The sequence below is a fragment of the Myxine glutinosa genome, chromosome 14, assembly GCF_964187855.1.
Source record: "Myxine glutinosa chromosome 14, kmMyxGlut1.1, whole genome shotgun sequence".
Lineage (NCBI taxonomy): Eukaryota > Metazoa > Chordata > Myxini > Myxiniformes > Myxinidae > Myxine > Myxine glutinosa.
This window is the reverse complement of record NC_136274.1, coordinates 53,588,851-53,614,481: the sequence shown is the minus strand read 5'-3', so window position 1 is coordinate 53,614,481 and position 25,631 is coordinate 53,588,851. Positions and strand designations below refer to the sequence as shown.

General features: G+C 46.9%; 1 protein-coding gene across 4 annotated transcripts in view; it reads left to right on the top strand.

Moving 5' to 3' along the window:
• Window positions 1-25,631, top strand: part of LOC137439777 (SAM and SH3 domain-containing protein 1) — a 570,774-nt gene that overhangs the window by 356,254 nt on the left and 188,889 nt on the right. For all 4 annotated transcript variants that reach the window (XM_078768572.1, XM_078768570.1, XM_078768571.1 and 1 more), the window contains exon 6: window positions 12,933-13,042. In XM_078768572.1, coding sequence (XP_078624698.1) covers window positions 12,933-13,042 — 110 coding nt within the window. The remainder of the gene's footprint in view (window positions 1-12,932; window positions 13,043-25,631) is intronic.

Sequence of the window (25,631 nt, the reverse complement as noted above, 5' to 3'; positions counted from 1 at the left end):
ACGGGTCGCACGTTGGGGCCTAACACGCGTGGCAAGCGGCGTGGGGCTTGTGACTTGCTTTACCGTACCCGCTTCGCGTGGCCCCGAGGGGCTGCAGCCGTGGTGCCGGGTACGATACCTGCCCGGTGGAAACACGTCCACCCGGGATTCGTTCAACCGCCCGAGTGCGGCGACGCCGACCATCATCTTGGTCAGGAGGGGCCCAGAGACATTGTGAGGGGCAGAGACCAAAAGGGGGTCGTGAGTACAGAAGGGGACACACATATATAAGATGGCCATCTTAAACCTCTAGGGGATTGATTGATTGTTGAGTGTGAATTGTGGATGGTGGATTGCCTGGGGAATAGACCCTTGATTGTATCATTGAAATTGTTTGGTATCATTACCCTTGAAATATATCATTGAACATCAGTTTTCTCTTGGGTGGAATTCATAGGGATTGTGTTGCGAAAGCGCATATATACTACTACTTTCTGGCGAAGTTCCTCTCACGGTCCGGGGGTCACCGAGACCAGGTAGTCACCGAGGGGACTACGTAACAGAATTGGGGGCTCGTCCAAATTACGATTTGCGGATTCGCAATTGGGTCTACGTCCGGGATCTAAAAGTGTATTTGTATAAAATAATAAAATAATATTTTTATTAATTAAAATTTATTAATTAAGTATTAATTGGTAAATTTTTGGGGAAATTGGGGTAAAGTCTTGGGTGAAGGTTAACAGGTGTTAACGATAGTCACCATGGCGTTTGTGGCACAGAACTTTGCGGTAACACCGAGTGAGGCATAGTTCCGAGCGTTACTAAAGTCGGACCTCTTGAAATTGGCCAAACATTTTAACTTGGAGGTCCGAACTAATTTGAGGAAGGCAGAGTTGCAGGCCACGGTGATACAATCTATGGTGGGATTAGGAACATGGGACGAGTTAGCCTGGGAGTGGCTACCCGAAGAACCAGAAGATGTTGAGCTCCGGAAACTGGAGTTGCAATTACGGAGCCAGGAACGGATTAAAGAAGAAGAAAGGAAAGCAGAAAAGGAAAGAGCAGAAGAAGAAAGGAAAGCAGAAAAGGAAAGAGCAGAAGAAGAAAGGAAAGCAGAAAAGGAAAGAGCAGAAGAAGAAAGGAAAGCAGAAAAGGAAAGAGCAGAAGAAGAAAGGAAAGCAGAAGAGAGGAGAGAAGAGAAACAAGCAGAGGAAAGGAGAGTGGAACGAGAACTCCAGGAAAGGTTAGAAGGGAGAAAAGAAGAGGGAGAGTGAGACCCATGTGGAGTTTGCCAGAGTGAAAGAAAACATGTTTGATCGGTGGTGTGAGTCAAAAGGAGTCGGGAAAGACTTCGAAACATTGCGGGACTTGATCATGGTGGAGGAATTCCAGCAGTGTGTCCACGAGGACATCAAAGTGTACCTGCAGGAAACGAAAGTACCAAAGTTGTGGGACGCAGCCACCATGGCAGATGATTATGCCTTAACCCACCGAATAGGGGTCCACAAACCTAACTCCTCGCCTAGACTTCAGCAGGGGAGTTGTGGAACACCCGGTGCGGAGAACGACCTTACATGGCGGCGGCCTCGAGATGATTATGGGGACAACTATGATACCCCAACTGTTAGAAATCAGAGGGCTACGGGCCCAAGACAAACTTATAGTTCGGGGGGCCCGAGGCAGACCACGAGTTTTTCCTCCGGGCCTACGTGCGCTTTTTGCAAGAAACCTGGACACTTGATGTCCAGTTGTTACCGCATAAAAAGGGAAGACCCAGAGCGGAGTCCGACTATTACGACTCCAAATGCAATGGCCATTGTGAGAAATCGCCATCAAAAGGGTTACCAACCATTTATTTCAGAGGGGTTTGTGTCACGGGATGGAGCCTCGACTAACCGGAGACCGGTTAGGATATTGAGGGACACAGGGGCACATCAATCTTTAATGCTTGAAGGCATTTTGCCATGGTCCGAGGAGACGGCAACGGGGGATAGTGTTCGTTTACAGGGGATCGGGGGCGGTGTTAGTGCTCCACTTCATGTCATCCATTTGGAGTCCGATTTGGTGTCAGGACCGGTCACCGTCGGTTTACAAGCCACGCTTCCTGTAGAGGGTGTATCTGTGGTTATCGGGAATGATTTGGCCGGGGGTCAAGTTTATGGTAACCTGAGGGTTGGTAAAGAGCCCAGCAGGGAAAATAACACCACACCAGCTCGGGATGGCGACAAAAGTACCAAGTTATTTGTAGGGGGACTGAACTTCAAAACAGAGGAAGAAGTTCTGACCTCTGTCTTCAACAGATATGGGCCGCTGGTGGAAGTGCGGTTGGTAAGAGACAGGGAAACGCAACAGTCAAGAGGGTTCGGCTTTGTCACGTTTGCAAGCACAAAAGACGCCAGAGAGGCAGAGAAGAATTGGAATGGCAAGGATTTGGAGGGTCGGACCATAACAGTAGGGAAGGCATTTCGTAGGCGTCGAGAGGTCTACAGGAGAGTACAACTGGGCGGTAGTTTTGGTGGTGGCCGCAATCAATATTATTATGGAGGCTCCCTGAGTTACGGCAGCTCCCGAAGGAAGGATTGTCAAAGTAGTGGCCGAGAAGGAGACCGCTATTCATGGGACTACAGGGACAAGTGGTCCCACCATAATTATTAGGGAAGTTCTGAGAAGTTGAAGCACTGAATGCGGCGGAGCCGCCGAGCCAAGATTCCTACACGGATTAACCGTGAACGCCGTTCCTAAAGGCGTCCATGTAGTGAACTTTCATGCACGGACTAACCGTGAACTCCACGTTCCTCAAGGCGCCCAGGTAGAGAACTTTCCTGCACGGACTAACCGTGAACTCCACGTTCCTAAAGGCATCCATGTAGTGAATACTCGGCTTGGCCTCCCGGAAAAAGGTGCTATCGAGTTGCTTAACTTTGGATCTTTGATCAACCCCTTAACCTTCATTCACAAGAAACTGACGGTCAAAGTCAGAGGGTCATGAGATGGAGTTTGGCTTGGCAGGGGTCCAACGGGAAATTGAACATGTAAAGGGCAGGGACAATGTCGTTGCTGGTGCTTAGTCCAGAGTGAGTAATCTGGGGGGGGGTTGTGGTGAAATTTTGGTTGCTTTCTTTTTAAGTGATAACTGTGCCCGGGGGGAACTGATAATGTGGGGGGGGTTGAGTTATCTGGTTTGTTTCTCCAAATTGGCCGGCAAAGAAAGTTTTCGCTGGGTTCGAACTTTCTTTCTTGAAGGGGGGGAGTGTTACATATTTATGTGAATGTATGTGAATTACCATTCAGGTCTTTGCTTATCCATGTGTAGTAGATTAAGGGTTGTTGTGGTTGGAGGGTCAGGAGCCCTTCTGAACAAGTGTCCGGAAACGGAAGTGACCGGAAACGGAAGAAGAAAAGACACGAGGAAGAAAAGCGACGAGTATTCTTCTTCCTCGCCCGGCTCCGACGAAAGGGGGGATCGACCTTGCGCCGCGTGGAAAAGCGGCGTTCCGAAGCCCGTCTGGCGAGAGGAGTTACCGGGACGTGTACCTACCCGGTGGAGACGTCAAGTTGACGTGGGGCCGTGCATCGACCCCGCGTCTGGCACCGTTCGCGGCACCGTCTAAAAAGACGTGTACGGGTCGCACGTTGGGGCCTAACACGCGTGGCAAGCGGCGTGGGGCTTGTGACTTGCTTTACCGTACCCGCTTCACGTGGCCCCGAGGGGCTGCAGCCGTGGTGCCGGGTACGATACCTGCCCGGTGGAAACACGTCCACCCGGGGTTCGTTCAACCGCCCGAGTGCGGCGACGCCGACCATCATCTTGGTCAGGAGGGGCCCAGAGACATTGTGAGGGGCAGAGACCAAAAGGGGGTTGTGAGTACAAAAGGGGACACACATATATAAGATGGCCATCTTAAACCTCTAGGGGATTGATTGATTGTTGAGTGTGAATTGTGGATGGTGGATTGCCTGGGGAATAGACCCTTGATTGTATCATTGAAATTGTTTGGTATCATTACCCTTGAAATATATCATTGAACATCAGTTTTCTCTTGGGTGGAATTCATAGGGATTGTGTTGCGAAAGCGCATATATACTACTACTTTCTGGCGAAGTTCCTCTCACGGTCCGGGGGTCACCGAGACCAGGTAGTCACCGAGGGGACCACGTAACAATATATATATATACACAGACTTGGCATTTAATATGGAATATTTTTTTTTCCTTGACTTGGGTTTACTTTCTGAACTCGGTATATCAATCTGGTGAGTTTCTTTTACACTTTGGTGATTTATTTGTTAAAAGAACCATGTCACTGATTGTCTGTCGCAGCAAGAAGTCAATAACAGGATTATATCACAGGTGGCGTGACAAAATGTACGGACAGGTACATTTGACGATTGGCTTCACAATCGGGTATATAAGGGTTGTTGCGTTCTGTATTAGTGGAAAACAACTGCTGCACGTCTACAAAAGTTATTGCCGCTTCCCCTGGAGATGGTCTGTCAACTCGACAATGCTGTTTGTCATTTCGTGGTGGCTTTACGAAATTCCGGCATGAAACAGTGTGCTATTGCTTGGCAGTATGGCATCACTCAAGGTCAGGTGTCAAATATCCTGAAACGAAATGCTCAGAGGGGTGTCCCTACTCCAATACCGAGACCAGGACATCCACGCAGAACCACAAGGAGAGATGATCGCCAGCTGCACCGGTTAGTCTGCAATGGCCGTACCAAGTCAGTGAATCGGCTCGGGGCTGAGTGGCAGCAACTGACAAATGTGCCTGTATCCAGAAGGCTAGTCAACCAACGACTGGTTCAAGCAGGCTATCGTGCCAGGCGTCCCCTGAGAAAGCCACGCCTGACCAGACAACACAGCCAACGCCGATTGCATTGGGCCAGAGAGCACCGTCAATGGCAGCCAGGACACTGGAATCACGTGACCTTCAGTGACGAGTCTAGATTTCTGGTGTATCGTCAAGATGGCCGCGTCCGAGTGTGCAGACAAGTGCATGAAGCCTACAACGAAGATTGTATAGTGCCAAGAGTCCAAGCTGGAGGTGCTGGGGTGACAGTTTGGGCTGCTTTTCATGCAGGGGGCAAAACTGACCTGGTTGTTCTGAATGGAAACCTGAACCAGTTCAAGTACAGGGCCATTCTGGAAGAAACATTGCTTCCATTTGCTCGTGCAGCCTTTCGAGGAAACTTTGTCTTCCAAGATGACAATGCACATTGCACGGCCTCATCGTGCTCGCATGATCCAACACTTTCTTGCTGACCGTGGTGTAGAGCATATGGAGTGGCCTGCCATGTCCCCGGATATGAATCCGATAGAGAACTTGTGGGCAGAATTAACGTGTCAAATCGACCACTTGGACCAACAGCCTACCTCTGTGCGTGAATTGCAGCAGGCTATTGTCACTGCATGGGAAGCGATTCCTGTCAAAACCTTGGCAAATCTCATGAACAGCATGCCTCGACGTGTATGTGCTCTCCTGAATGCTCGTGGGGGTTACACGAAGTACTGTACTGTAATTTTACTGTCCGTAATTCCAGTCGTAATTTAACTTTTGTTTTTGCTAAAAGAAATTTTGGCTAATGTGCAAAATAAAGAGATACTTCTGGAAAACGTACAGAAGTTTAACACAGTACTGTCCATGAATTGAGTTCGATATCAGTTTACATCACTTTCAAGGATCAATTTATTTGTTTCGAAATGTCAAATGTGGTTTTGTTTCTTTTAAAGGTCACATTAACAAAACCTAGAATAATTTCAACATAAATCCAATGAACTTTTGGTTCTAAGACATCTTGAAAAGTAAGTTCACCCCCACAAAAAAATATTCCATATTAAATGCCAGGTCTGTATATATATATATAAATATATATAAAAATATATAAATATATATAAATATATATAAATATAAATATATAAATATATATAAATATATAAATAAAATCTGTGAATTATATGTCGGTACATCGTCATGTCGTAACTGCTTAGGTTTCAAGCAAATCTTCACTGGGCTCTTTGTTTCTTTCACCACCATTTTAATCCCTTTGCTTTTGTTCAAATTGATAAATTGGAAACGAAAAAAAACAACTTTTGCCACGTTTTGGAATACAAAATGTTGTTCAAGGAAGAGTTAGGTGACAAAGGGGAGAACCTGGAGAAGGCAATGCACTGACAATGGGTCAGTGGGACAATACGTAGATGCAACAAGGGGAATAATGAAATGATAGTCAAGGGAAGGCAATACAACGAGGAAGTAGATAAGGAGGATAGAAAAAATCACCAATGAGGATGAAGGATGGCCTGATGAATGAGGCGACGATGCACTGCCATTTTAAAGACATGGAAGGAAGAGCAGGATTCAACAGTCCGAGGAAAGAGGTTCCACAAGCTGGAGAAGAGCGGAAAAAAGGAGTAAGCCTGGAGTTTTAAACACTCAGAATGAGGGAAGAATGGGATTGCTGGAAAAAGATGTGTGACCTGCAATAGCCGTGGGTAATGCACTTCGGCTTCCATTGTGACAAAATTCCAACGCTGTCGAGAGCTTTGATTTCCAGAGCATGCAGGAGATCCAGGTGTGAATTAGGGGCAACAACTCCTATGGGAGAGCTTTGGTGATGAAGTGACAAATGATCCAATTGTCACCCTTTATTCAAGCGTCGCTCGACACATTGGCTGCTTTGGCATGAGTCGAAACAATGGAGAACGAACTCCTGAAGTCTGGAGATGTACACAACACAACAACAACATGCATTTTAAGGCCATTTTCCCTGCAAGAGCGGGGGTTAGCCTTGCGGTCCCCATGACAATCTTCTCCATTTTGCCCTATTTTCTGCATCTCTCCTTGTTAACCCCCTTGCCCGCATGTCTTCTTCCACCATCTTTAGCCAAGTCTTTCTCAGTCTTCCCCGTCCTCTACTTCCTTCTACATTCATTTCCATCACTCTTCTCAACCAGTCACTTTCATCCTTCCTCAACACATGACCAAACCATCTCAACCTGTTCCTCTTCACAGCATCAATCACAGGCTCTATTCCCATCATCTTTCGCAATTCATCATTTGTCTTCCTCTCTCTCAGTGACACTCCGCACATCCACCGAACCATTCGCATTTCCACCCTTTCTAGCCTTCGTTGCTGCTCCACATTCATGACCCATGTCTCGCTCCCATAAATCATAACACTTCTCACACATGCAGCATACACCTTTCCCTTCAGCTTCAACGACACTCCCCTCCTCATCAGCACGCCACTCAGTTCCCGAAACTTCTTCCATGCACATCTCACTCTAGCAACCATTGCCGAGTGTGATCCACCTTCTCCATTCAGCATGTCTCCGAGATAGCAAAATGTTTTCACACCTTCCAGCTTCACGCCGTCTCCAAGATCCAACTCAACATTTCCTCCATCTGCAGCTCCCTCTGTGCACACCTTACATTTGAATGTAGCTGCCACACTGGTTAATGACCCTCTCAGACCACTACATTTTTGATGAACCCACTCAGCGCACATTGTACATTGAATGGAGTTCACTCCGACACCCTTACTGCACACAGCACATGGCCACTTCCCAGTTCTTTCCACCTGACCACATGCTTTCCCACTTGCCATCACCTTCGTCTTTCCTATATTCACCTTCAGACCTTTTGTCTCCATACTTTCCTTCCACTTGTTCATCTTTTCCTTCAGTCCATCCATACTTTCCGCAATCAACACCAGATCATCTGCATACAACAACTCCCATGGTAAACCCTCCTTTACGGTCTGAGCCAGCACCTCCATCACAGCTACAAATAGTAGAGGACTTAGTACCGACCCCTGATGCACTCCCACCTTCACCTCAAACTCACCACTGTTCCTGTCCTTCGTCCTTACAGCTGTTCGCGCTCTTTTGTACATTGCCATCACAACTCTGATCAACCATTCCTCCACTTCTAACTTCCTCAATGCCCATGTCAATACTTTGCATGGAACCCTATCGAATGCTTTCTCCAGATCAACAAACCCAAGAAACAACTTCTTCCTCTTCTCCATGTACTTCTCCTGCAACTGCCTCACAATAAAGAGCGCGTCTGTCGTTCCTCTTCCTGGCATAAATCCAAACTGCATTTCGTCGATCTTCACCTTCTTCCTTATCCTCCTCTCCAACACCCTTTCCAATACCTTCATTCCATCCTCCAATAACTTTATCGCTCGGTACGAGCCACACTCCAGAGGGTCACCTTTCCCCTTGTATAGAGGGACAAGGGTACTCAGTTCCCAATTCCACTGGAATGCGGCCTTCTTTCACCACCAGATTACAGATCTCTGTCATTCTCTTCAAACCCCAACTTCCTGCTGCCTTCAACATATCTCCCACAACTCCCGTCGGCCCTCCCGCTTTTCTACTCTTCATTGCTTTTATCGCTTCCTCAACTTCCTTCTCAGTTATCTTCTCTGCCGGTCCTAAAACTGGGTTACTCTCTATGTTGCCATCCCATTCATTCTCTGTATTCAACAGCATTTCCATATATCTTTTCCATCTTCCTTTAATTCCATCTGGGTCCACAACGATTTGTCCCACTTCATCCTTCAAGCAACTCACCCCCATCACATCACACCTCTCTTTCGCTATCTGCTTTGCAATCCTGAATACCGCTCTCTGACCCTCTTCCGAATCCAAGCGTTCTCCGAACATTTTCCTACATGTCTCATGCGCCTTTGCTACCTCTTTCTTTGCAGCCTTCTTGGCTGCCTTATAACTTTCATGCTCTGCTTTTTCTGCTCCCGTACCCTTCGCCTTCTGCCACTCCTTGAACTTCTTCCTCTTCCCAACTTCATCATCCCACCACCATGTTTCCGAGTGCCTCGGTGGTCCTTTTGTCCATCCACATACCTCACCAACGGCTCCCAACAGACTATCTTTCATTGACATCCAACCACTTTCAAGCTCAACCACATCATCCTCGACCCGACTCAGCCTCTCTTTTAATGCCTCCCTTACTGTCACCTCTTTCAACCTCCACACCTTCATTCTCGGTTGGTACTTCACCCGCCGAGCTCTCCTCGCACCTTTCACCCTTATGTCGCAGACAACCAAGTGGTGCTCTGAAACAGCCTCCTCCCCCAGGATCACCTTTGTGTCCCGGAGGTGCCCCCTATCTCGCCTACGCACCATCAGGTAGTCAACAGTTGTCGTCGACTCACCTGACGTGTATGTTACAAGCTTATTATCCCCTTTCTGGAACTGAGTATTACAAATCAACAAATCAGCTCCATCAGCAAACTCCAAAATCCTTTCACCTTCTCCATTTCTCACACCATATCCGTAACCCCCATGAACTCCCTCAAAACCGTCCATACTCCTTCCCACATGTCCATTTAGGTCTCCTCCTACCACAACAACTTCCTCATCTTTCACGTTTTCCATCAGCTTCTCTATCGCACACCAGAACTTGTCCTTCTCTTCATCGCTCCGCCCAACCTGCGGAGCATATCCCGAGATGATGTTCACCAAGAGCTTTCCAATCATCATTTTCACCATCATCAACCTATCACTCACTCTGGTCACACTCACCACACTGTCTACAAACTCCTCAGAAAACAGGACACCAACACCATTCACGCCCTCCGGGCACCCTTGCCACACAAACTTGTATTTCTGTCCCTGCCTACCCTTCACCATTCTCACACCACTTCCCTTCCATCTCGTCTCTTGCACACAACATATGTCCACTCTTCTTCTGACCAATACTTCCACCACTTCTCCTGATCTCCCTGTCATTGTCCCTACATTCCATGTCCCAAACCTCAGAAACCGATCTCCACTTCGGGCTGTACCCTGCCCATATGTAGTTGTAATTGTCATGGTTCTTTTTTTGAGGCAGTGTTTTTATGGCCGGATGCCCTTGCTGACACCAACCCTCTTAGTCGCCTCTTACGACACGCAGGGATACGGTGTACCTATTCTAACCAGGGTACACACCATACACACCAGTCCAAGTCAATTCATGTAAAACTAAAAGCACAAGGATGGCCGAGTCGTTCTCCCAAATACATTACACATACAAGCTCCTCCACAAGCTTGAGATAAGAAGTCTGGAGATGTACCCTGCTTGTAATTGCCTTTGACACCAATGAATGGATAATAATGGATGGAAACTGCTGAAGTTATTGCATTATCAAAGATGAATAGATGAAAGAGCAAATGAGTGCGGATTTTTTTTTATTGTAATGCCGGGGTCACACTATCATGTAAAGCCGAGTCTTAAAGGCCACGTAGGACCATTTTTTTGATATGGGGTGGGATGTGGCTATCCCGTGGCAGTTACGGCATCCACGTGGCAGTCACGGGGTCTACGTGGCGCCTACTGCAAGGTAGAGCAGGAATTTCAAAAAGTTCAAAATTTTACCATGTAAAGTCAGCCTTGTCCACTGCCGTGGCGCCTACTTAACGGCCACGGGGCTATCCCCGTGAGGGCCACGTAATACGTGGCACTATGTGGCACTACGTGGCAATTATGGGGGACCCCCTATTGCCACGTAGAGCCACGTAATCGCCACATATTGCCACGTATTGGCCCTGTATTGGCCACGTAGATCCCCGTAGCGCCACGTGATTGCCATATAAGGAGCGATCCGGTGACAGAACCACGTGATTGCCACGTGCTCACCACGTCTTGGCCACGAAGTCGCCTCGTAGAGCCCCATAGTGCCTCGTAGAGCCACTTGACCACCCTGTAGAGCCACTTGACCACCCCGTAGCGCCACGTGTTTTGAACCGGCTGCATATAAATATGGGTCTCATCCCGCGCGGTCAGTTTTCACGACTCTTTCACAGTGTTCACAAGTTGTGGAGCTTTTTGAAGCAATTCTCAACAATTTTTGAAGCTCTTTCTCAACATTGTCATCATGGTGAGAGGTGCTAGAAGAAGCAGCAGAGGAGGTGGCAACAGAGGTAGGGGATCTCAGAGGGGCAGGCGATCTCAGAGAGGCAGGAGTGTTACCCCACCTCCAGGGCAGAGTGTTACCCCACCCCCACCCCTAGGAGGGGACACAGAGAAAGCCAGGGCACGTTCCCCCATGCCACCCTCAACCCTGCAACCTGAACCACAGTAGAGGGAGGAAAACCCAGCAAAGAAGGTGAGGCATGAGGACAAGAGGCAGGAGGATGAGGGGTCCAGTAGTGACAGTGACAGTGACAGTGATGGTGATGTGCAAGAGAGCACAGAGAATGAGAGGGACAGCTCCGCTCCACACAGTCCCAGTCAGGCTCCCAGCCCCAGAAGTCAGGAGGGAAGGAGAAGAGGAAGATTAGCATCAGAGTGCACTTCACTCCAAGAACTTCTTGTAGTTGAAGTAGACAGAGCCAAATCCTGGTGGACACTTCACTGCCACATGCTTGCCATCTAGTGCCCCACAAACGTTGTGGAAGTTCCATCTCTCTGAAAAGCCTTGTGCCACTTCGTTCCACTCCTCTGGTGTCTTGGGACATTTGATCACCTCTTCCATGTACTCAGCAATGATGGCCTCACAAGTCTCAGAGACGATCAGGCTGATGGTGTTGTGAGGACATCTGAACTCGTGGGCCAGGCTGTGGTAGGGTATACCAGTGCCAAGGAACCTTAGGGTGATGGCCACCTTGAGACCAGGTGACAGGGCTTTTCTGAAGAATGTGTTTTGTTTCTGGATCCTTGGCCCAACTCTTCTGACTATCTCATGGTACAGCTCAGGTGACACCCTTGCAAAGGACTGGAACTCCTTGGCACTCTCATCTTCTAGCTCCTTCATCCAGGTGTCATAGACACCCATCTCCTGTCTCTTGGAGATTCACCTCCTCACCCAGAGTCTCTTCTTCTTGGCTTTCCTCTGGATCTCTCTTGCCTGCATCTCCTGCAGGACCAGTCCAGCAGCAGCATTGTACAGGGCATGCTGATATCTGAGGACAGCAATCTGCAGTCTCTGTCTTCTTGGTACTCTCATGGTGATGTTGCTTTCTTGAAGGTCAAGATGCTGAATGACTGGAAGGGGCTGGGGACCCCCATTTTATAGGATTTTTTATGCGACACTTTTACGTGTCTCTTACGTGGCACGTGGCTCTTACGTGGCAACTACTTGGCAACTACATGGCGTTACGTGGCGTATACCTGGCCGTTACCTGGACATTACATGGCCTTACGTGGCGGATACGGCAAATTTTTACGAGGGCCTGAGGTGGCGAGTACGTGGCTATCCCGTGGCTCTACGGCAGCTACGTGGCCCCTACGAGGCCCGTGGTTTACGGGGTGTTTACGGCGCTGTAATCTTTTTTAAAAATTGGCGACACGTGGCCCTTACGGCTCGGCTTTTCGTGATAGTGTGACCCCGGCATAAGAATGTACTTTGTGATGTCATTTCCGGTAGGTTAATTGCAATATGGAAACAGTTGAGATAAGAAGTTTTGATTAGGATTAGGATTACCCTTCCATTGTTACGAAGTGTACTTCCCTCCTCACAATGTATTATTGCAAAGCCCAAGCATTATTGATTTCTTGCTTTGATGATGTTTTTCATTTTTTAAAATCTTTTTTCAATCTTTTTTTCAATCATTCTTTCCGACATTCCAAAGTGAGATTTTAGAAATAGGTTTCATGTCCCAGAAAGAGCAATCTGTGTTTCCTACGTGATCATCATGTTTTGTCCAACACGCTTCTTAAAATGTTTTGTGTAAATGACTTTTGTGTAAATGTGTAAATGCACAAAATTTGTGCATTCATGAATTCAATGCTCTTGCTTTGCTAGGTGTAGTTTAGCTTTATTGTTATTGATAGATAATTTAAACTTGCTAACATGTTTGAATTTTAGCTGTTATAGTGTAATTGATTACATCAAGCAAGACTGAGTGATGCCATCAAAGATGTACATGGACGGCATGACGTTTTGTAAATTGGCACGGCACAAACTGTTTTATGTGTGTGAAACTGTGCCATTCCACAGGAGGCGTAAACTTTGTGGCAAGTGAGATCAAAATGAGTGATGAGGATCGCATCCGCCTCATGAACATGGTTAAAGATAACCGCATCTCCATCGACGAGGCATTGGCGAAGGTATGCACCACGCTGGAGCGAGAGTACAACACTAGAGACAATAACAAATAAATAAACAGTAAATTGTAGTTTAATGAGGAAAGAACCGGTTAATTCCCCCACTTCTGTGATGTCCATGATGTATTTATTATCCCCACGCTTTCTGAAAAAAAACGGTCTGTCCGTCTGTCACACTTTCTCTTCCTAAACAATTGTGCAGAAATTCATCAGACTTGGTAGTTATGATCACCACATGACAAAACGTTGTGGGAGCAGTACCATTTTGGCCCCGCCCCTCAGTTGGGGTCAAAAGGTCAAATTCCAATAAATGCAATTATGGCCACATTTTAAAACTTTTTTAATGAAACTTGGTATGCGCAATCAACATTGGGGACACACGAAATACACGTATGTAACGATTTTTTTGGAGTTGACTACTGGTTCATGCCCCAAGGGGTGGAGACCTGGGGTCACATAGGTTAAAGCAGAAAAATTTTTTAACTCAAAATTTGAAATTGGGTCATTCCTGGTGAAACTTTTTGCCATCTTTCAACTTTGCTTTTGGTGGGGAGCATGGGGATTTGTGATGGCGCACCATTGACTTCATCCTAGTTATGACTTGTAATTCCAGCTTCCACAGGGTGATACTGTGCGATACATATGTAGATATAGAGAATTGGGGTCCTTTCCCCACCCTGAACCCACCAACTATGAATTTTTTTAGCACCTAAAACTTTCCCAGGCACACTCCTAGTACAAGCAGCAGTTTTAACCTCATTCCATCCAGCAGTTTACTACTACATATAAGTAAAACAAACAAACACTTCTCTAGTTATATATCGTATGATTATTTACAAAACGGGCAGGTATGGACAGATGGTCTAGGAATATGTCCTATGTCCAAGTAGCCATGCTCAACGGCTCCACTCCCACGAAGTGGCGTGCTCTACGATGCACATTTACATATAGAGAATTTGCGTCCTTCCCCCACCATCAATCCCGGGGGGCTATCTCTTTTTAATGCCTAAAATCTTCCCGTGCACACCCCAAGTACAACCACCAATTTTCAACTTATTACATCGAGTGTGTAAGGAATATGGTACATTCAAAGGTCAAAATAAGGTCAAACAAACACTTCTCAAATTATATAATCGTATGACTATGTGGTGAGAACATATAAGAAACATGGGAAATACTCCTGAGCACTCACCTGGTCCTGAGCACTCACATGGGAAATAGCCCTGGTGTTGGGCAAGCGGCTAGGGTGAGGGCTTAGGATCCTAGGATCCTGGGTTCGAATCCCGGTCAATCGCCGAATTAACGCCAGGGGGTTGACTCAGCCTGTCATCCTTCCGAGGTCGGCAAATTGAGTACCAGTTCACTGGTAATTCCCTGCTTGTCGTAAAAAGGCGACAAAAAGGGTTGGCGTCAGGAAGGGCATCCGGCCGTAAAACATTGCTTCCAAAAAGGGGACCAAAAAACAACAACAACGGTCCCCGAAAAAGGCCAACCCCCGCTTGCAGGGAAAAATGGCCTCTAAAGGTGGTTATTATATATACTCACCTGGTACAATTATGATAAATATGAATCGCAGTAAAAAAAATCATAATTTTAAAGATTTTTTTTTTTTTATATTATGAAAAAAAAATTCGCTCACATGATACAATAATGATAAATATGTATCACAATAATTTTTTCCCATAATTTTTAAAAATACATTAAAAAAAAAAACTTAAAAATATATATACACAAAGAATTAAGTTAAGCACCCCCCCCGTTTTTTTACAACCTCGCACATTACAAGTTTGTTGTCGTCAAAACAGTGTAATATACCCATGATATTGCTATATTTTCTGGAGAAGTGATATTATGGTCACATAATAACATAACAATCATGCCGTTTTCAATATTTTATTCAGAATAATTTAAGGTGAAATTTTTTGGGAATTTTAGGCATATTTTCACCTCAATTTAAGTATGGAGCTATAGGTCCATCACGGACAGTGTGGATGACGTTTATGTTTTCTAACGTACAGTCATTGTTCTGAGAAGACCTCTAGCGATCTTTGCGTCAATAACGTGTGTAGGACCCACGTGATCGGATCACTGACTCAACCAATCACTTTTTTTCACTTTGATCACTCAATTTCATCAATGGATAATTGCTAATGTCATACCAATCATTATTTGATCTCACATACCTTAGAATATATGCCAATGTATACATATACACAAAGAATATATATTAGGGGGTGCTTACCTTAATTCGTTGTGTAGGGGTGCTTAACTTAATTCTTTGTGTATATATAAAAAAATTTTTTTTTTACATGTAGGCCATCTAAATATAGGCCAAATATAGGCCATATATATATATATATTTAAATTTATATATATATATATATATATATATATATATATATATATATATGTATATATATACATATATATATATATATGCAAAAAAATCATTTATATTATTCGAATTATAGGCCTATGTACTAACATTCCGACAGTATTGAAGAAAAAAAACAAAACTTGGTGTCATGAACTATTGTTTGTATCTTGTTTACAGAATATTTGAATGATCCCCTTGTATAGATTACACAAAAAACAGCCACAGTTTAGTTATCAATCCGATCCGATGTATCATACTCTGTACGTGTTACAGGGTGGTGGTTCTGCCGAAGCAATTTCTTGACCAAGGGTCATGCTCGGAATTTTGCCATCCTTCTCCCAGCAGTAGTTAGGGCAGGAATTTGGAATTTGTTCAGGGTGTTGGCGATAGCTCGCCTAGTCTTCATGATGGACACCTTGGGATCTTTATCGTCTGCACCAACTAAATCTGGTAGACGGGATGCCAGTTTAACGTCCATCCGAGGGACGGCACACACATTGATGAATCACTTTGCCTGTGAAACAAGTGTGATTTTATAGCTGAGTCGGGATTCCAACCTAGGCAAGATGGCTGAGAGGTGAATGTGCGTACCTTTAGTCCATCCTATTTGGAATTTGTTATGACATGTTAAGCCCTTAGTAATTAGTATAAAGCTATAATTGATCATATTGGCTCATTGAGAGATGTCTGTGATTGAGGTTACGCTTTGGTGCTAAAGCATCATAGACCAGCGCATGAGTCTGTGTATTTTCCTGCTTATTATGAACTATATGTCACTCGGATCAGAAACCCAATCATCCAGGACATCAAAAGTTACTTTACATCATGCATTATGTCTCTGCCCCTTTACTTCGTCTCCTTACATTGTATTTTTCTGAATATCTCCTGGTGTTGTTGTCCCACTGTTTTCCCTTTGCCCCGTTTTGACTGTTGTACTATTTCCCCCATATTGCTTTGCTCTTCCATGTGTTTCAATAACAGTACAAAATATATAAATGAGAACAGCATGTGCAGAGCGCATAGCATGTGTCGAGCGCAATAAATATAAATATGTCGCTCCTCGCGCTCATTCTGAACAAATATACCATCGTTAACTGAACATGCTGCTGTTAAGGCCCATATACCCGTGTCATCCATGGACCCTATTATGTCACATACATTGCCATTGTAGCTTTTATGTATTATTAATTAATTATTAAGATATTTGATAAACACTTTTGTGCACATTAAGGCTAAATTGTGTGAATGAAGGTGAAGAGGAAAATATTTCAAAATATATTCCCCATGGCTAGCACATCGTATTTATAAAGTTTTGCATCGATCTATTAAGCGGTTCTGGATAAGAAGATTTTTTTACGTTTTTATTTTCAATCCAATATGGCCACCAGACCACATGACTGATTATGTCCTAAGTTAAATTCTTCACTCTCATCGGGTCATAGATCTGATATTTATGAAGTTTCAGATTTTTCAGTCAAGGATTTAGATTCAACCAATTATGGCTGGAATACCACTTCACCGATGATGTCATTGTTATCACCCTATATACCCCTGGGGCATTGATGACATATGTCGTTTCAATTTTTTTTTCATTTTACCAGTTTTAGAGAAAAGGATATCAAAATGTTTCCTTTAATCCAATATGGTTGCCCACCATGTGACCTATGACATCAGTTGTATCAACAGAATATCCTCCATGGAGAGTCCCTCATATGTTTAAAGTTTTGCATTGATTGGCCAAGTGGGTGCAGAGAAAAACATTTTTAAAGCAAAAATATATAGACATGGACCCACACAGACATACTCAGACAGACAGACAGATTGACAGGGGCGTTGCAATAGCCTCGCATCCCCTTCGGGGCGAGACTATAAACTATAGAGTTAATAGAACACCTTACCCCATGCAGTTTTGAGTAAAAGGACATGGGACTGAAGGGTCTTTTTAACTCTTGCTTTGCATTTCTGAGCACAATCAGGAATGCAAAGTAAGAGTTTAACCGAATCGTAATCACACTGTAGAACCGCAATCACACTTTCCGCCATTTTGTCTGAATCTCAATCTTCCCCAACTTTGAGAGCACGAGGGTAAAATTTGATTGGCCGGGTTTATTATTATTATTTTTTTGTATACAAGATCGAGGTTCGTGTAAGAGCTAACATTAATCACAAAAAACATAAACAGACACACAAAACATATAATAAAGGGAGCCGGAGAGAAGATGGGGAGAGAGGGAACCACACAAGTACAACAACGGTAGAGAACAGGGACATTGGGAGATCTGTGGAAGGGAGAGGGCTTGGGGGGAGGAGGCATGGGAATGGGGGGTGAGAGAGGTATAAAACAAATGGACACTGCTAGGACTTCCAGGAAAGAAGTCGGTATTTCAAAAAGGTGGATCTGGGGTGAATTAACGGGGGTAGAAAAGATCAAGGTTTTGGATGGGGGAAGATAAGAGATGATGGTGAACAGCTGTTTTAAAGACCTGTAGGGAGGAGTGGGATTGAAGGGAGTGGGGGAGTTTGTTCCAGAGGCGGGAGAAAAGAGGAATGAAAGAGTGAAGGTGAGCAGAGAGTCTTGATTTTGGCAGTTTCACCATAAGAGGGTTGCTGGCAGATCTTGTGCGACCTGTAGGAATATTTGGGGGACAGAGCACAGACAGAGCTGGGGGAGCTAGGCTGGAGAGGAGTCTGTAGAAGATAGAAAGACCACCAACCTGCCTGCGGTGAGTGAGTTTTACGAGGGTTGACGTAAAATGGCATAATATTTTGTCCAAGTCCTGTAAAATTGTAGGTTTTGGGAAAAGGCAACCAGACAATTTGTGTTCGACAGTGTTCAAGTGTATAATTCAATCAAAATAATAAGTTTCAAAGGTTGTAGAAAAAAAAAGAAACTTTCTTCGATAGTTCACCACCGTTAATGCTCTGCCTTTTACACCACTTTATTTAACATGTTGCATTAGTTATTCATGCCTGGTGTTTGTGTCCCTTATGACGTCCTGAAAAACAGTAAGTTTCCTGTTTGATGTCCGTTTAAAATCTAGAATTTTTGCAATTTTCAATTTTGTTTGACTGCCAGGCTGACAGACAGACAAAAAAAAAATTACCTTCCTCATCTCTGCGCATGCATAATTAGGATGAGATTCCATACATTTTGCTACTTTCAGAGCCAAAGTGCCGCTAAACTCAAAGTCCGTGTTCTGATTTGTGTCCGACAGTATTCAAAATATAACATTGAATTGATTGAATTGAAATTAAGTCGTTTCCTCGATCATCGACTGACACCTGTAGACAGACAGACAGACAGAAAAGTGAACAAATTGCTCAACCCCACTTTTTGCTTTGCACATGGGGGCGTTGGGGTTGGTGGGGGGGAGTAAATAAAAAGGCTGGAGGTGAGCCTGCTGCCTCTCGGCTGTTACCAGCGATACGAACTGGAGTTCAAGCGATGCGCTGCCGCCACCTGACGGTTGATGGCGGCAGGATGCCTTTATCAACAGTGATGTTCAGAGAATTCCCAATTGAATTATTATTATTTTATTTTCGGCAACAATAAATAATGGGTCACTGTGATAATATTTTCACGACATAGTCCAGAATTTTCTTTCTTACCATGATAATTAATGTAAATGTAAGGGGTCGTTTTTAGGGGCAAACACGTTTTTGTCACTGAAACTATAAAATCAAAATTCTGGGCCCTGTGCTATTTCTGGTCTTCATCAATGACCTCTCCGACTCTCTGGAAAATCCTCTCTATCTCTTTGCTGATGACTCCACTATCTGCCGCTCCATTCCTCATCCCTCAGATCGGCAGTCTGCAGCCTCCTCACTCTCTGCAGACCTGGACAAAATCACAGACTGGTCAAACAAGTGGAACATGTCTTTCAATCCTGACAAATCTCACACTCTTACAATGTCTCTCCGAAAGGACCGACTGGACAACCCTCCCATCTACTTTCTCAACAATCCTCTCCAAGAAGTTCTGTCTCTCAAGCTTTTGGGTCTCACTATCTGCCATGATCTTTCTTGGGAAAACCACATTTCCAAGCTGGCCTCCAAAGCCAGTCGCCGACTGGGCATCCTCCGTCGTGCGAAGTCCTTCCTTGGCACACCTGAGCTCCTCACCACATACAAGGCTTTCATCCGCAGCTCAATGGAATACTGTTCCCCCCTCTGGGCTGGTGCTCCTGCCTCACACCTTGCTCGGCTTCACGCTGTTGAGGCCAAAGCTTTCAGAATCATTGGAATCTCCTGCGATGTAGTCAACTCCGAGGGCCTTTCACTCACTCACCGCAGGCAGGTTGGTGGTCTTTCTGTCTTCTACCGACTCCTCTCTGGCCTTGCTCCCCCAGCTCTCTCTGTGCTCTGTCCCCCAAATATTCCTTCAGGTCGCACAAGATCTGCCTGCAACCCTCTTATGGTTAAACTGCCAAAGTCTAGGCTCTCTGCTCACCTTCACTCTTTCATTCCCCTTTTCTCCCGCCTCTGGAACAAACTCCACCACTCCATTCAATCCCACTCCTCCCTCCAGGTCTTTAAAACAGCTGTTCACCACCATCTCTTATCTTCCCCCATCGAAAACCTTGATCTTTTCTACCCCCGGTAATTCACCCCAGAGTCCTTGCAGCGTTCATATTGTTATGAATTTGGTAATGCAACATCTAGAGCTAGGTAGATCTGAATAGGTAGGTATTCGGCTGTCGTGACAGGGACTCTACATGTAATAAGTTATTGATGTTCAGGCGGTTGTCGGGGTAAGATGTATGAGTGTGGATCTACCTGGAGATTCGAGTGTTAAATAGTGAGGGATTAAAGGTAACGCCCCTGTGAGTATCACCTAGTAATCAAACCTTTGTCCTTTATGGCACTGCAAACCACATAAACATTAGTTAGGTCCTTAGCGCAACATTAAATAATCCCCTTTCCCTGACAAGGACTTCGTATTAAATTGACAGGAAACCAGGTCAAAAACACCGCCATGATTGGCCGCCACCGTGTACACCTCCAAAGGCCTAAAAACCTGGCCGGCACGTGTTATGCCAGGACCGCAGGGTCGCGTAACGGGGGAGATGTCAGGAGTCGCGGGAGGCTTTGATTGGCTGAGGAGTGCGCAATGTGACGTCATCGGCCACCAATATAGGCGACGGTCGGACGCCATTTCGGCAGTTGAGTCCCAAGTCACACGGAGCGAGTTCACCAGTTCACGAGTTGCGTCAGAGTTCGCCAGTTGAGTCGCAAGTCACACGGAGTCAGTTCGCGAGGTTGAGTGGAGTTGAGTTCGTGGCAGGCACTGGCAGACGCAGGCAGGCACCAGAGAGTTGAGCGGTGGTGGAGAGTTGGAGAGGACACGCCATTCCAGTCGCAGTTCGAGTGCAGTTCGGGTTGTAGGGAGTCGCAGGAGACACACGAGAGCACACCCAGTTGGCACTGAGCAGTTCGTTGGCACTTGGCTGCCAGCACTCCCGCGTCGAGTCGAGTGGAGTTGAAAGGAGTCCTTCCTGTCCCTGGTCAAGTGGAGCCGCTGGCCTGCGTCGGACGCGTGGTGCTTGGAGCGAGGGGCCTCGTGGTGTGCGATCGGGCCGGAAGGAGCGGTGCTGGACACCAACAATACAAGACGACAAAGACAGATAAGCCCGATCTCCGCGTATATTTTGAACGACGGGACGTGTTATTTTCGTAATTAATCTCCCTCGTTTGTGTTTGCTGTCAGTCGTGTGGGGACGTCCCGATTTAGGTTTATTAGAGTTATTAGATTTACCGGCGGGCTTTTTCACTGGCTTTACTTTTCCTAATAAACCCTTATATTACTTTTTGTACATAATATCTGAACGCAGTTTTCCTGGGTGTTTGATTTTAATAGATAAGGTTGCGGAGCCTTCGCTGCGCCCCGCCATTCCGCGCGTTGGTGTTGAACTTGAGTCCGCCATTGAGTGTTCGCCTCGGGAGTTAAAGTCTCGCAAATCGGTCATCCGTAACTGTGGTGTTAATCACGGTTACGCGACAAGTGGTGTCAGAAGTGTAGGATTTGAACCCGTCGGACAAATTTTTTTGTCCGCGGCGAGACATCGACACGGTCGGGCGTACATTGCGTCCGACGTTCGAACGCAAAATTTGTATAGGCGAGGCGGAGAAATTTAATAATCAATTGGGCATACGGAGCGCGATATCGCGTCTTCGTCAAATTTAAATTGTGTTACTGGAATTATTAAAATAAATACGCGCGCGGGAAACAATCTTCCGGAAAGCGGATGTCGGAAATTGACGAGATGGAAGTACGCAGCGAGGCCTCCGTCAGCGTCGGGAGTGAGCCGGAAATAGGGGAATTAGATGTAGAGGTGAGCCTTGGAACCTCCCTCGTCCCGAGCACCAACTTATCCCCCTCCCCTACCGGGGAGCCGGGAGTAGTAGGAACGGCCCCGACAACCGACCAGATGTTGGGTCAATTGCTTCGAAAAATGGAAGGGATGGAAAATAACATAAAAAAAGATATGGGAGAAATGAAAAGTGGGATGGAAAATAAAATGGAGTCCCAGGGGAAGGAATGTAGGGAAGGAATGAAGGGAATGAGTGATCGATTGAAGGAACAAATGGGACAAATGAAAAGTGGGTTGGAAAATAAAATGGAGTCCCAGGGGAAGGAATGGAGGAATGAAATAAAGGAAAGGAATGAACAATTGGAAGGAAAAATTGGGGAAATGGCACAGCAGCTGGGGGAACGAATTGATGGCATAGAAGGGAGAGTGCAAAACCAAATTACGGACAGACTGGGGAAATTTGAGGGTAAAGTAGAAACTCAAATGGGGGCACAGGAGAAGCCAAAGGTGGCAAAAATTGAATCGGAAGGGGGGGAAGCTAGATTGGGAACAGGAGAGAGTACGGCCCATGCAGATGTGCACGGGGCTCAGGAGCCGGGAATGGCAAAATTGGGAATTGCACAGGGAATGGCAATTGAAGTAAATGGGGAGACCGCAGGTCCACAGGTGGATGGGGAATGTCCACAGGTGGATGGGGAATGTGTACAGGTAGAGGGGGAAGGCCTGCAGGTAAACGTGGAGTGTCCACAGGTGAGCGGGGAAGGAAATTTGGAATGTGAGAGTTGTAATGGGGAATGTTTCCCACATTCTGGCCTGGTTGTTTATCGGGACCGTGTGGATGTCACAACACCCCAACCGGGGGATGAATTTGGAATTGTGCAGCACCAGGGCGGTGGTGCGGAGCAAGAGGGGGTAGAGTTTTTGGGGGTCCGTGCAATGGAGCCGGACCAGGTATTTATTGGGGATATCGATCAAAGCCTGGCGGGGCCAGGAATGATTTGTGGAAATGATGATGATGAGGATGATTTGATCCAGCGGCTGGAGACCTGTGACAGTCCCATGGAGGTAGAGCTTGTTCAGGCCCAAAGGAGTCTGGGGGAAGAGGTGAGTTGGTCCGAGGAGGTGGTTGGAATGACCGAGGGGACGCTCACTGTACACTGCTATTTGGAAACAGAGGCTCCAAAATTGGACAACCAGTTGGGGGAGTGTGTTGGCTCCGGGCTGGATTTGGATCTTGGAGGATCGGGAGATAGAGCTTCTGGAGATTTGGTCCCTGTAGGGAATTTGGATCAACTGCAGGGAGGGGCAGAACAACCGGTGGTAGAGGTTGTTCCCTGCAGCTGCGGTTTGGCAGTGGGAATGAAAATTTGTAAAATAAAATTTAAAATAAAATTACAATGGGAACTTGATTTGGAGCAGCCATGGTGGGGATTGGTCCCCGGGCTGCGGGATTTGGACATGGAGAGGTCATGGGTGATGGCCTCGGGCAAAAGTTGCCCCTTTCAAAATTTGGGTATGCCGGCCAGCTGGGGGGCTGTGATGGCGAGATTTGGACGTGGGGTCCAGCCTTGGGTGTCGAGGTACGACCTGGGTCCCACGGGGGGTCTGGTGGAGTGTGGCGTCCCTTGTCCGTCGGGGCGCCGTCCGAGCTGGTGGCTCGGGCCGGCAGGGTCACCGGACCCTGGTGGGGGTTAAGACCTCCAGGGAGGTCCGAGGTGGTTTCTCAAGTCTGGGTTGGCATTTATTGAGGACCACTAGGGGGAGGTGTTGTGGGTCGCGCTTTGGTGGTGGCACTGCGGACGGCCAACTTGGGACTGATGTGGTGACCCCCCGGGCATGCGGCCTGGCACTCTCCTCCAGGGACTCTGGGACAACCAGCATGTGGTGACCTGGCATGGTGGTTGGTCTATGGACGCGGGTCAAACCGAATGGACAGGGATGGAGATAGCCTGCCGGACAACCATTGGGGCATCTGTGGAACGTGATGGTGTGAGCGACCTTCCACAGATGCTCCGTTGTGATTTATGGACTCTCGGGTTGGGAAGAGAGCCATGGGGATGTGAATCGGGAGATGTGTAACGACGAGCCGAGCATATGGGCCATGCTCGGCTGGCATGTGTATGGCAAAGCATCCTTCTTTGGTGAGGTGAGTGAAATGTGACAAATGGTTGGCATGGGTAATCTGTGGGTTAGATGCAAATTTAAGGGTGGATTGTGAAATGCCATGGTGGACACTGTATAGTGACGCCATTATTGATCCAGGTGTGTAGACCAAAGTGTTGGAGGCTGTGATTAAATTAATAGGGTAGCAAGACACAGCTTTCAACTGGTTGCGGGGGCAACTGTGCTGATATTTGGGACGCGGGATGATGGGGATGTAGTTGTGTAGCCTGAGGGTCAACGTGGTGCTGTGCGTGTCCGAGGTGTGTGGACCATGTCTTCTGGGTGGGTCTCCTGGTGGAGCATGGCTGTTGACTGGACCTTGGTGTGGTCAAGTGTGGGTGAGCACTGGGGGGCTGCAGTTCTGTAGTCGGACTGGGGGATGATGGGGAGGTGCAGGGGACGTGGCTGTAGGGATGCCACGCACTGCGACCGTGCCCCCCAGGGCCGAGGTTGTGTGTGCGGTAGTGTGTGTTGTGGCAGCAAGTGCTCACCACATTGGCCAGCTGGGGCTGCTGCAGCTGTGTTCCTCGCAGGGGGGCCGAAGGATGGATGGTGGGTCGCACCCTTATGGACACTCATGGGCCATGTTGGCGTTTTGACTGCTCACCTTGTCCCGGTGACCCTTGCACGGTAGAGGTGCAGAGCTGTCGTGGCCACAGGTAGTTGTGTAGTGATGATCACCGTTGGATGCGGATCCACATACCTGCCAGTGTAGTGGGGACAAAAGAGAAATTTGGAAGTATTTGGTAGGCCCAATGTGAAATTTTGGGATTGTGAAGGGTGGATGACACTCTTGAACCTGACCAACCTGCAACTACCTGCACTTGAGGTGAGTGTTTTGAGGAGTACTGTCCCAGGCTTCAGGACTTGCTTTGGAACTTGGGGACATGTAAATTGGAGTTGGGAGGCGGGTGAGAGTGATGACATGGCCGGTGAGGGGATGGAATGGGAGCCACAGTGTCTTGTGGGTGGCGTATGTTTTTGTATTGTGGTTACGTGTTTTGATGTGGTCGTGAGAGTGGAACCTGGAGAGTGTGTGATGATTATTGGAGATAATGAGGGGTGATAATTGTGCTTTTGGAAATGTGCTTTTGGGAAGATGTGATGGTTTAAATGTGAACTGGGGGAATTTCACATGTGGCAGGCCATGGCAAGCCTTGTAACACCTTTTACACCATCTATGGAATTGTACTGAATTGTGCTGAGTTGTGTGGAGAATTGAATGGCAGCGGGGGAGGAAGTGTGTTTTGGGGACCATGGGTGGGGAAGGTGTGTGTGTCCGCAGGTACAGAGCAAGCTCTGAGGAGCGATGCCTGCGGGCCCCCCCTCTGCGGCAATTACCCCTGGCAGCCGGTGGTAACTGGAAATTGGAGCTCGTCGGTGGAGGGTCTGGTTGGGCGCCGCGGGGTGAGGAAGTCCCCCGGTGACCCGTGTTGCGCGAAAGCAGGAGGCAAAGGAGCCTGGTGTGTGTGGAGACCCTCACCGGCGAGGTAACGGCGGAAAGGGGCTGTTGGGCTGTCATGGGGCCAAGAGGTAAAGGGGGGGGGGCAATGAACTTGTAAGTCGGTTGACTTGTTTTTGGGACTGCGGGCACCACAGCCTGATGCGCCCCCACCATCTTTTTGTGCGGTACCTCCCCGCTGCCTAGTTGAGGAATGCCCACACACGTGAATGACATCAATGCCATGGTCCTGCAGGGGGTGTATTGGGAATAAGTGCTTTGTTGATTTTTGAAATGCCT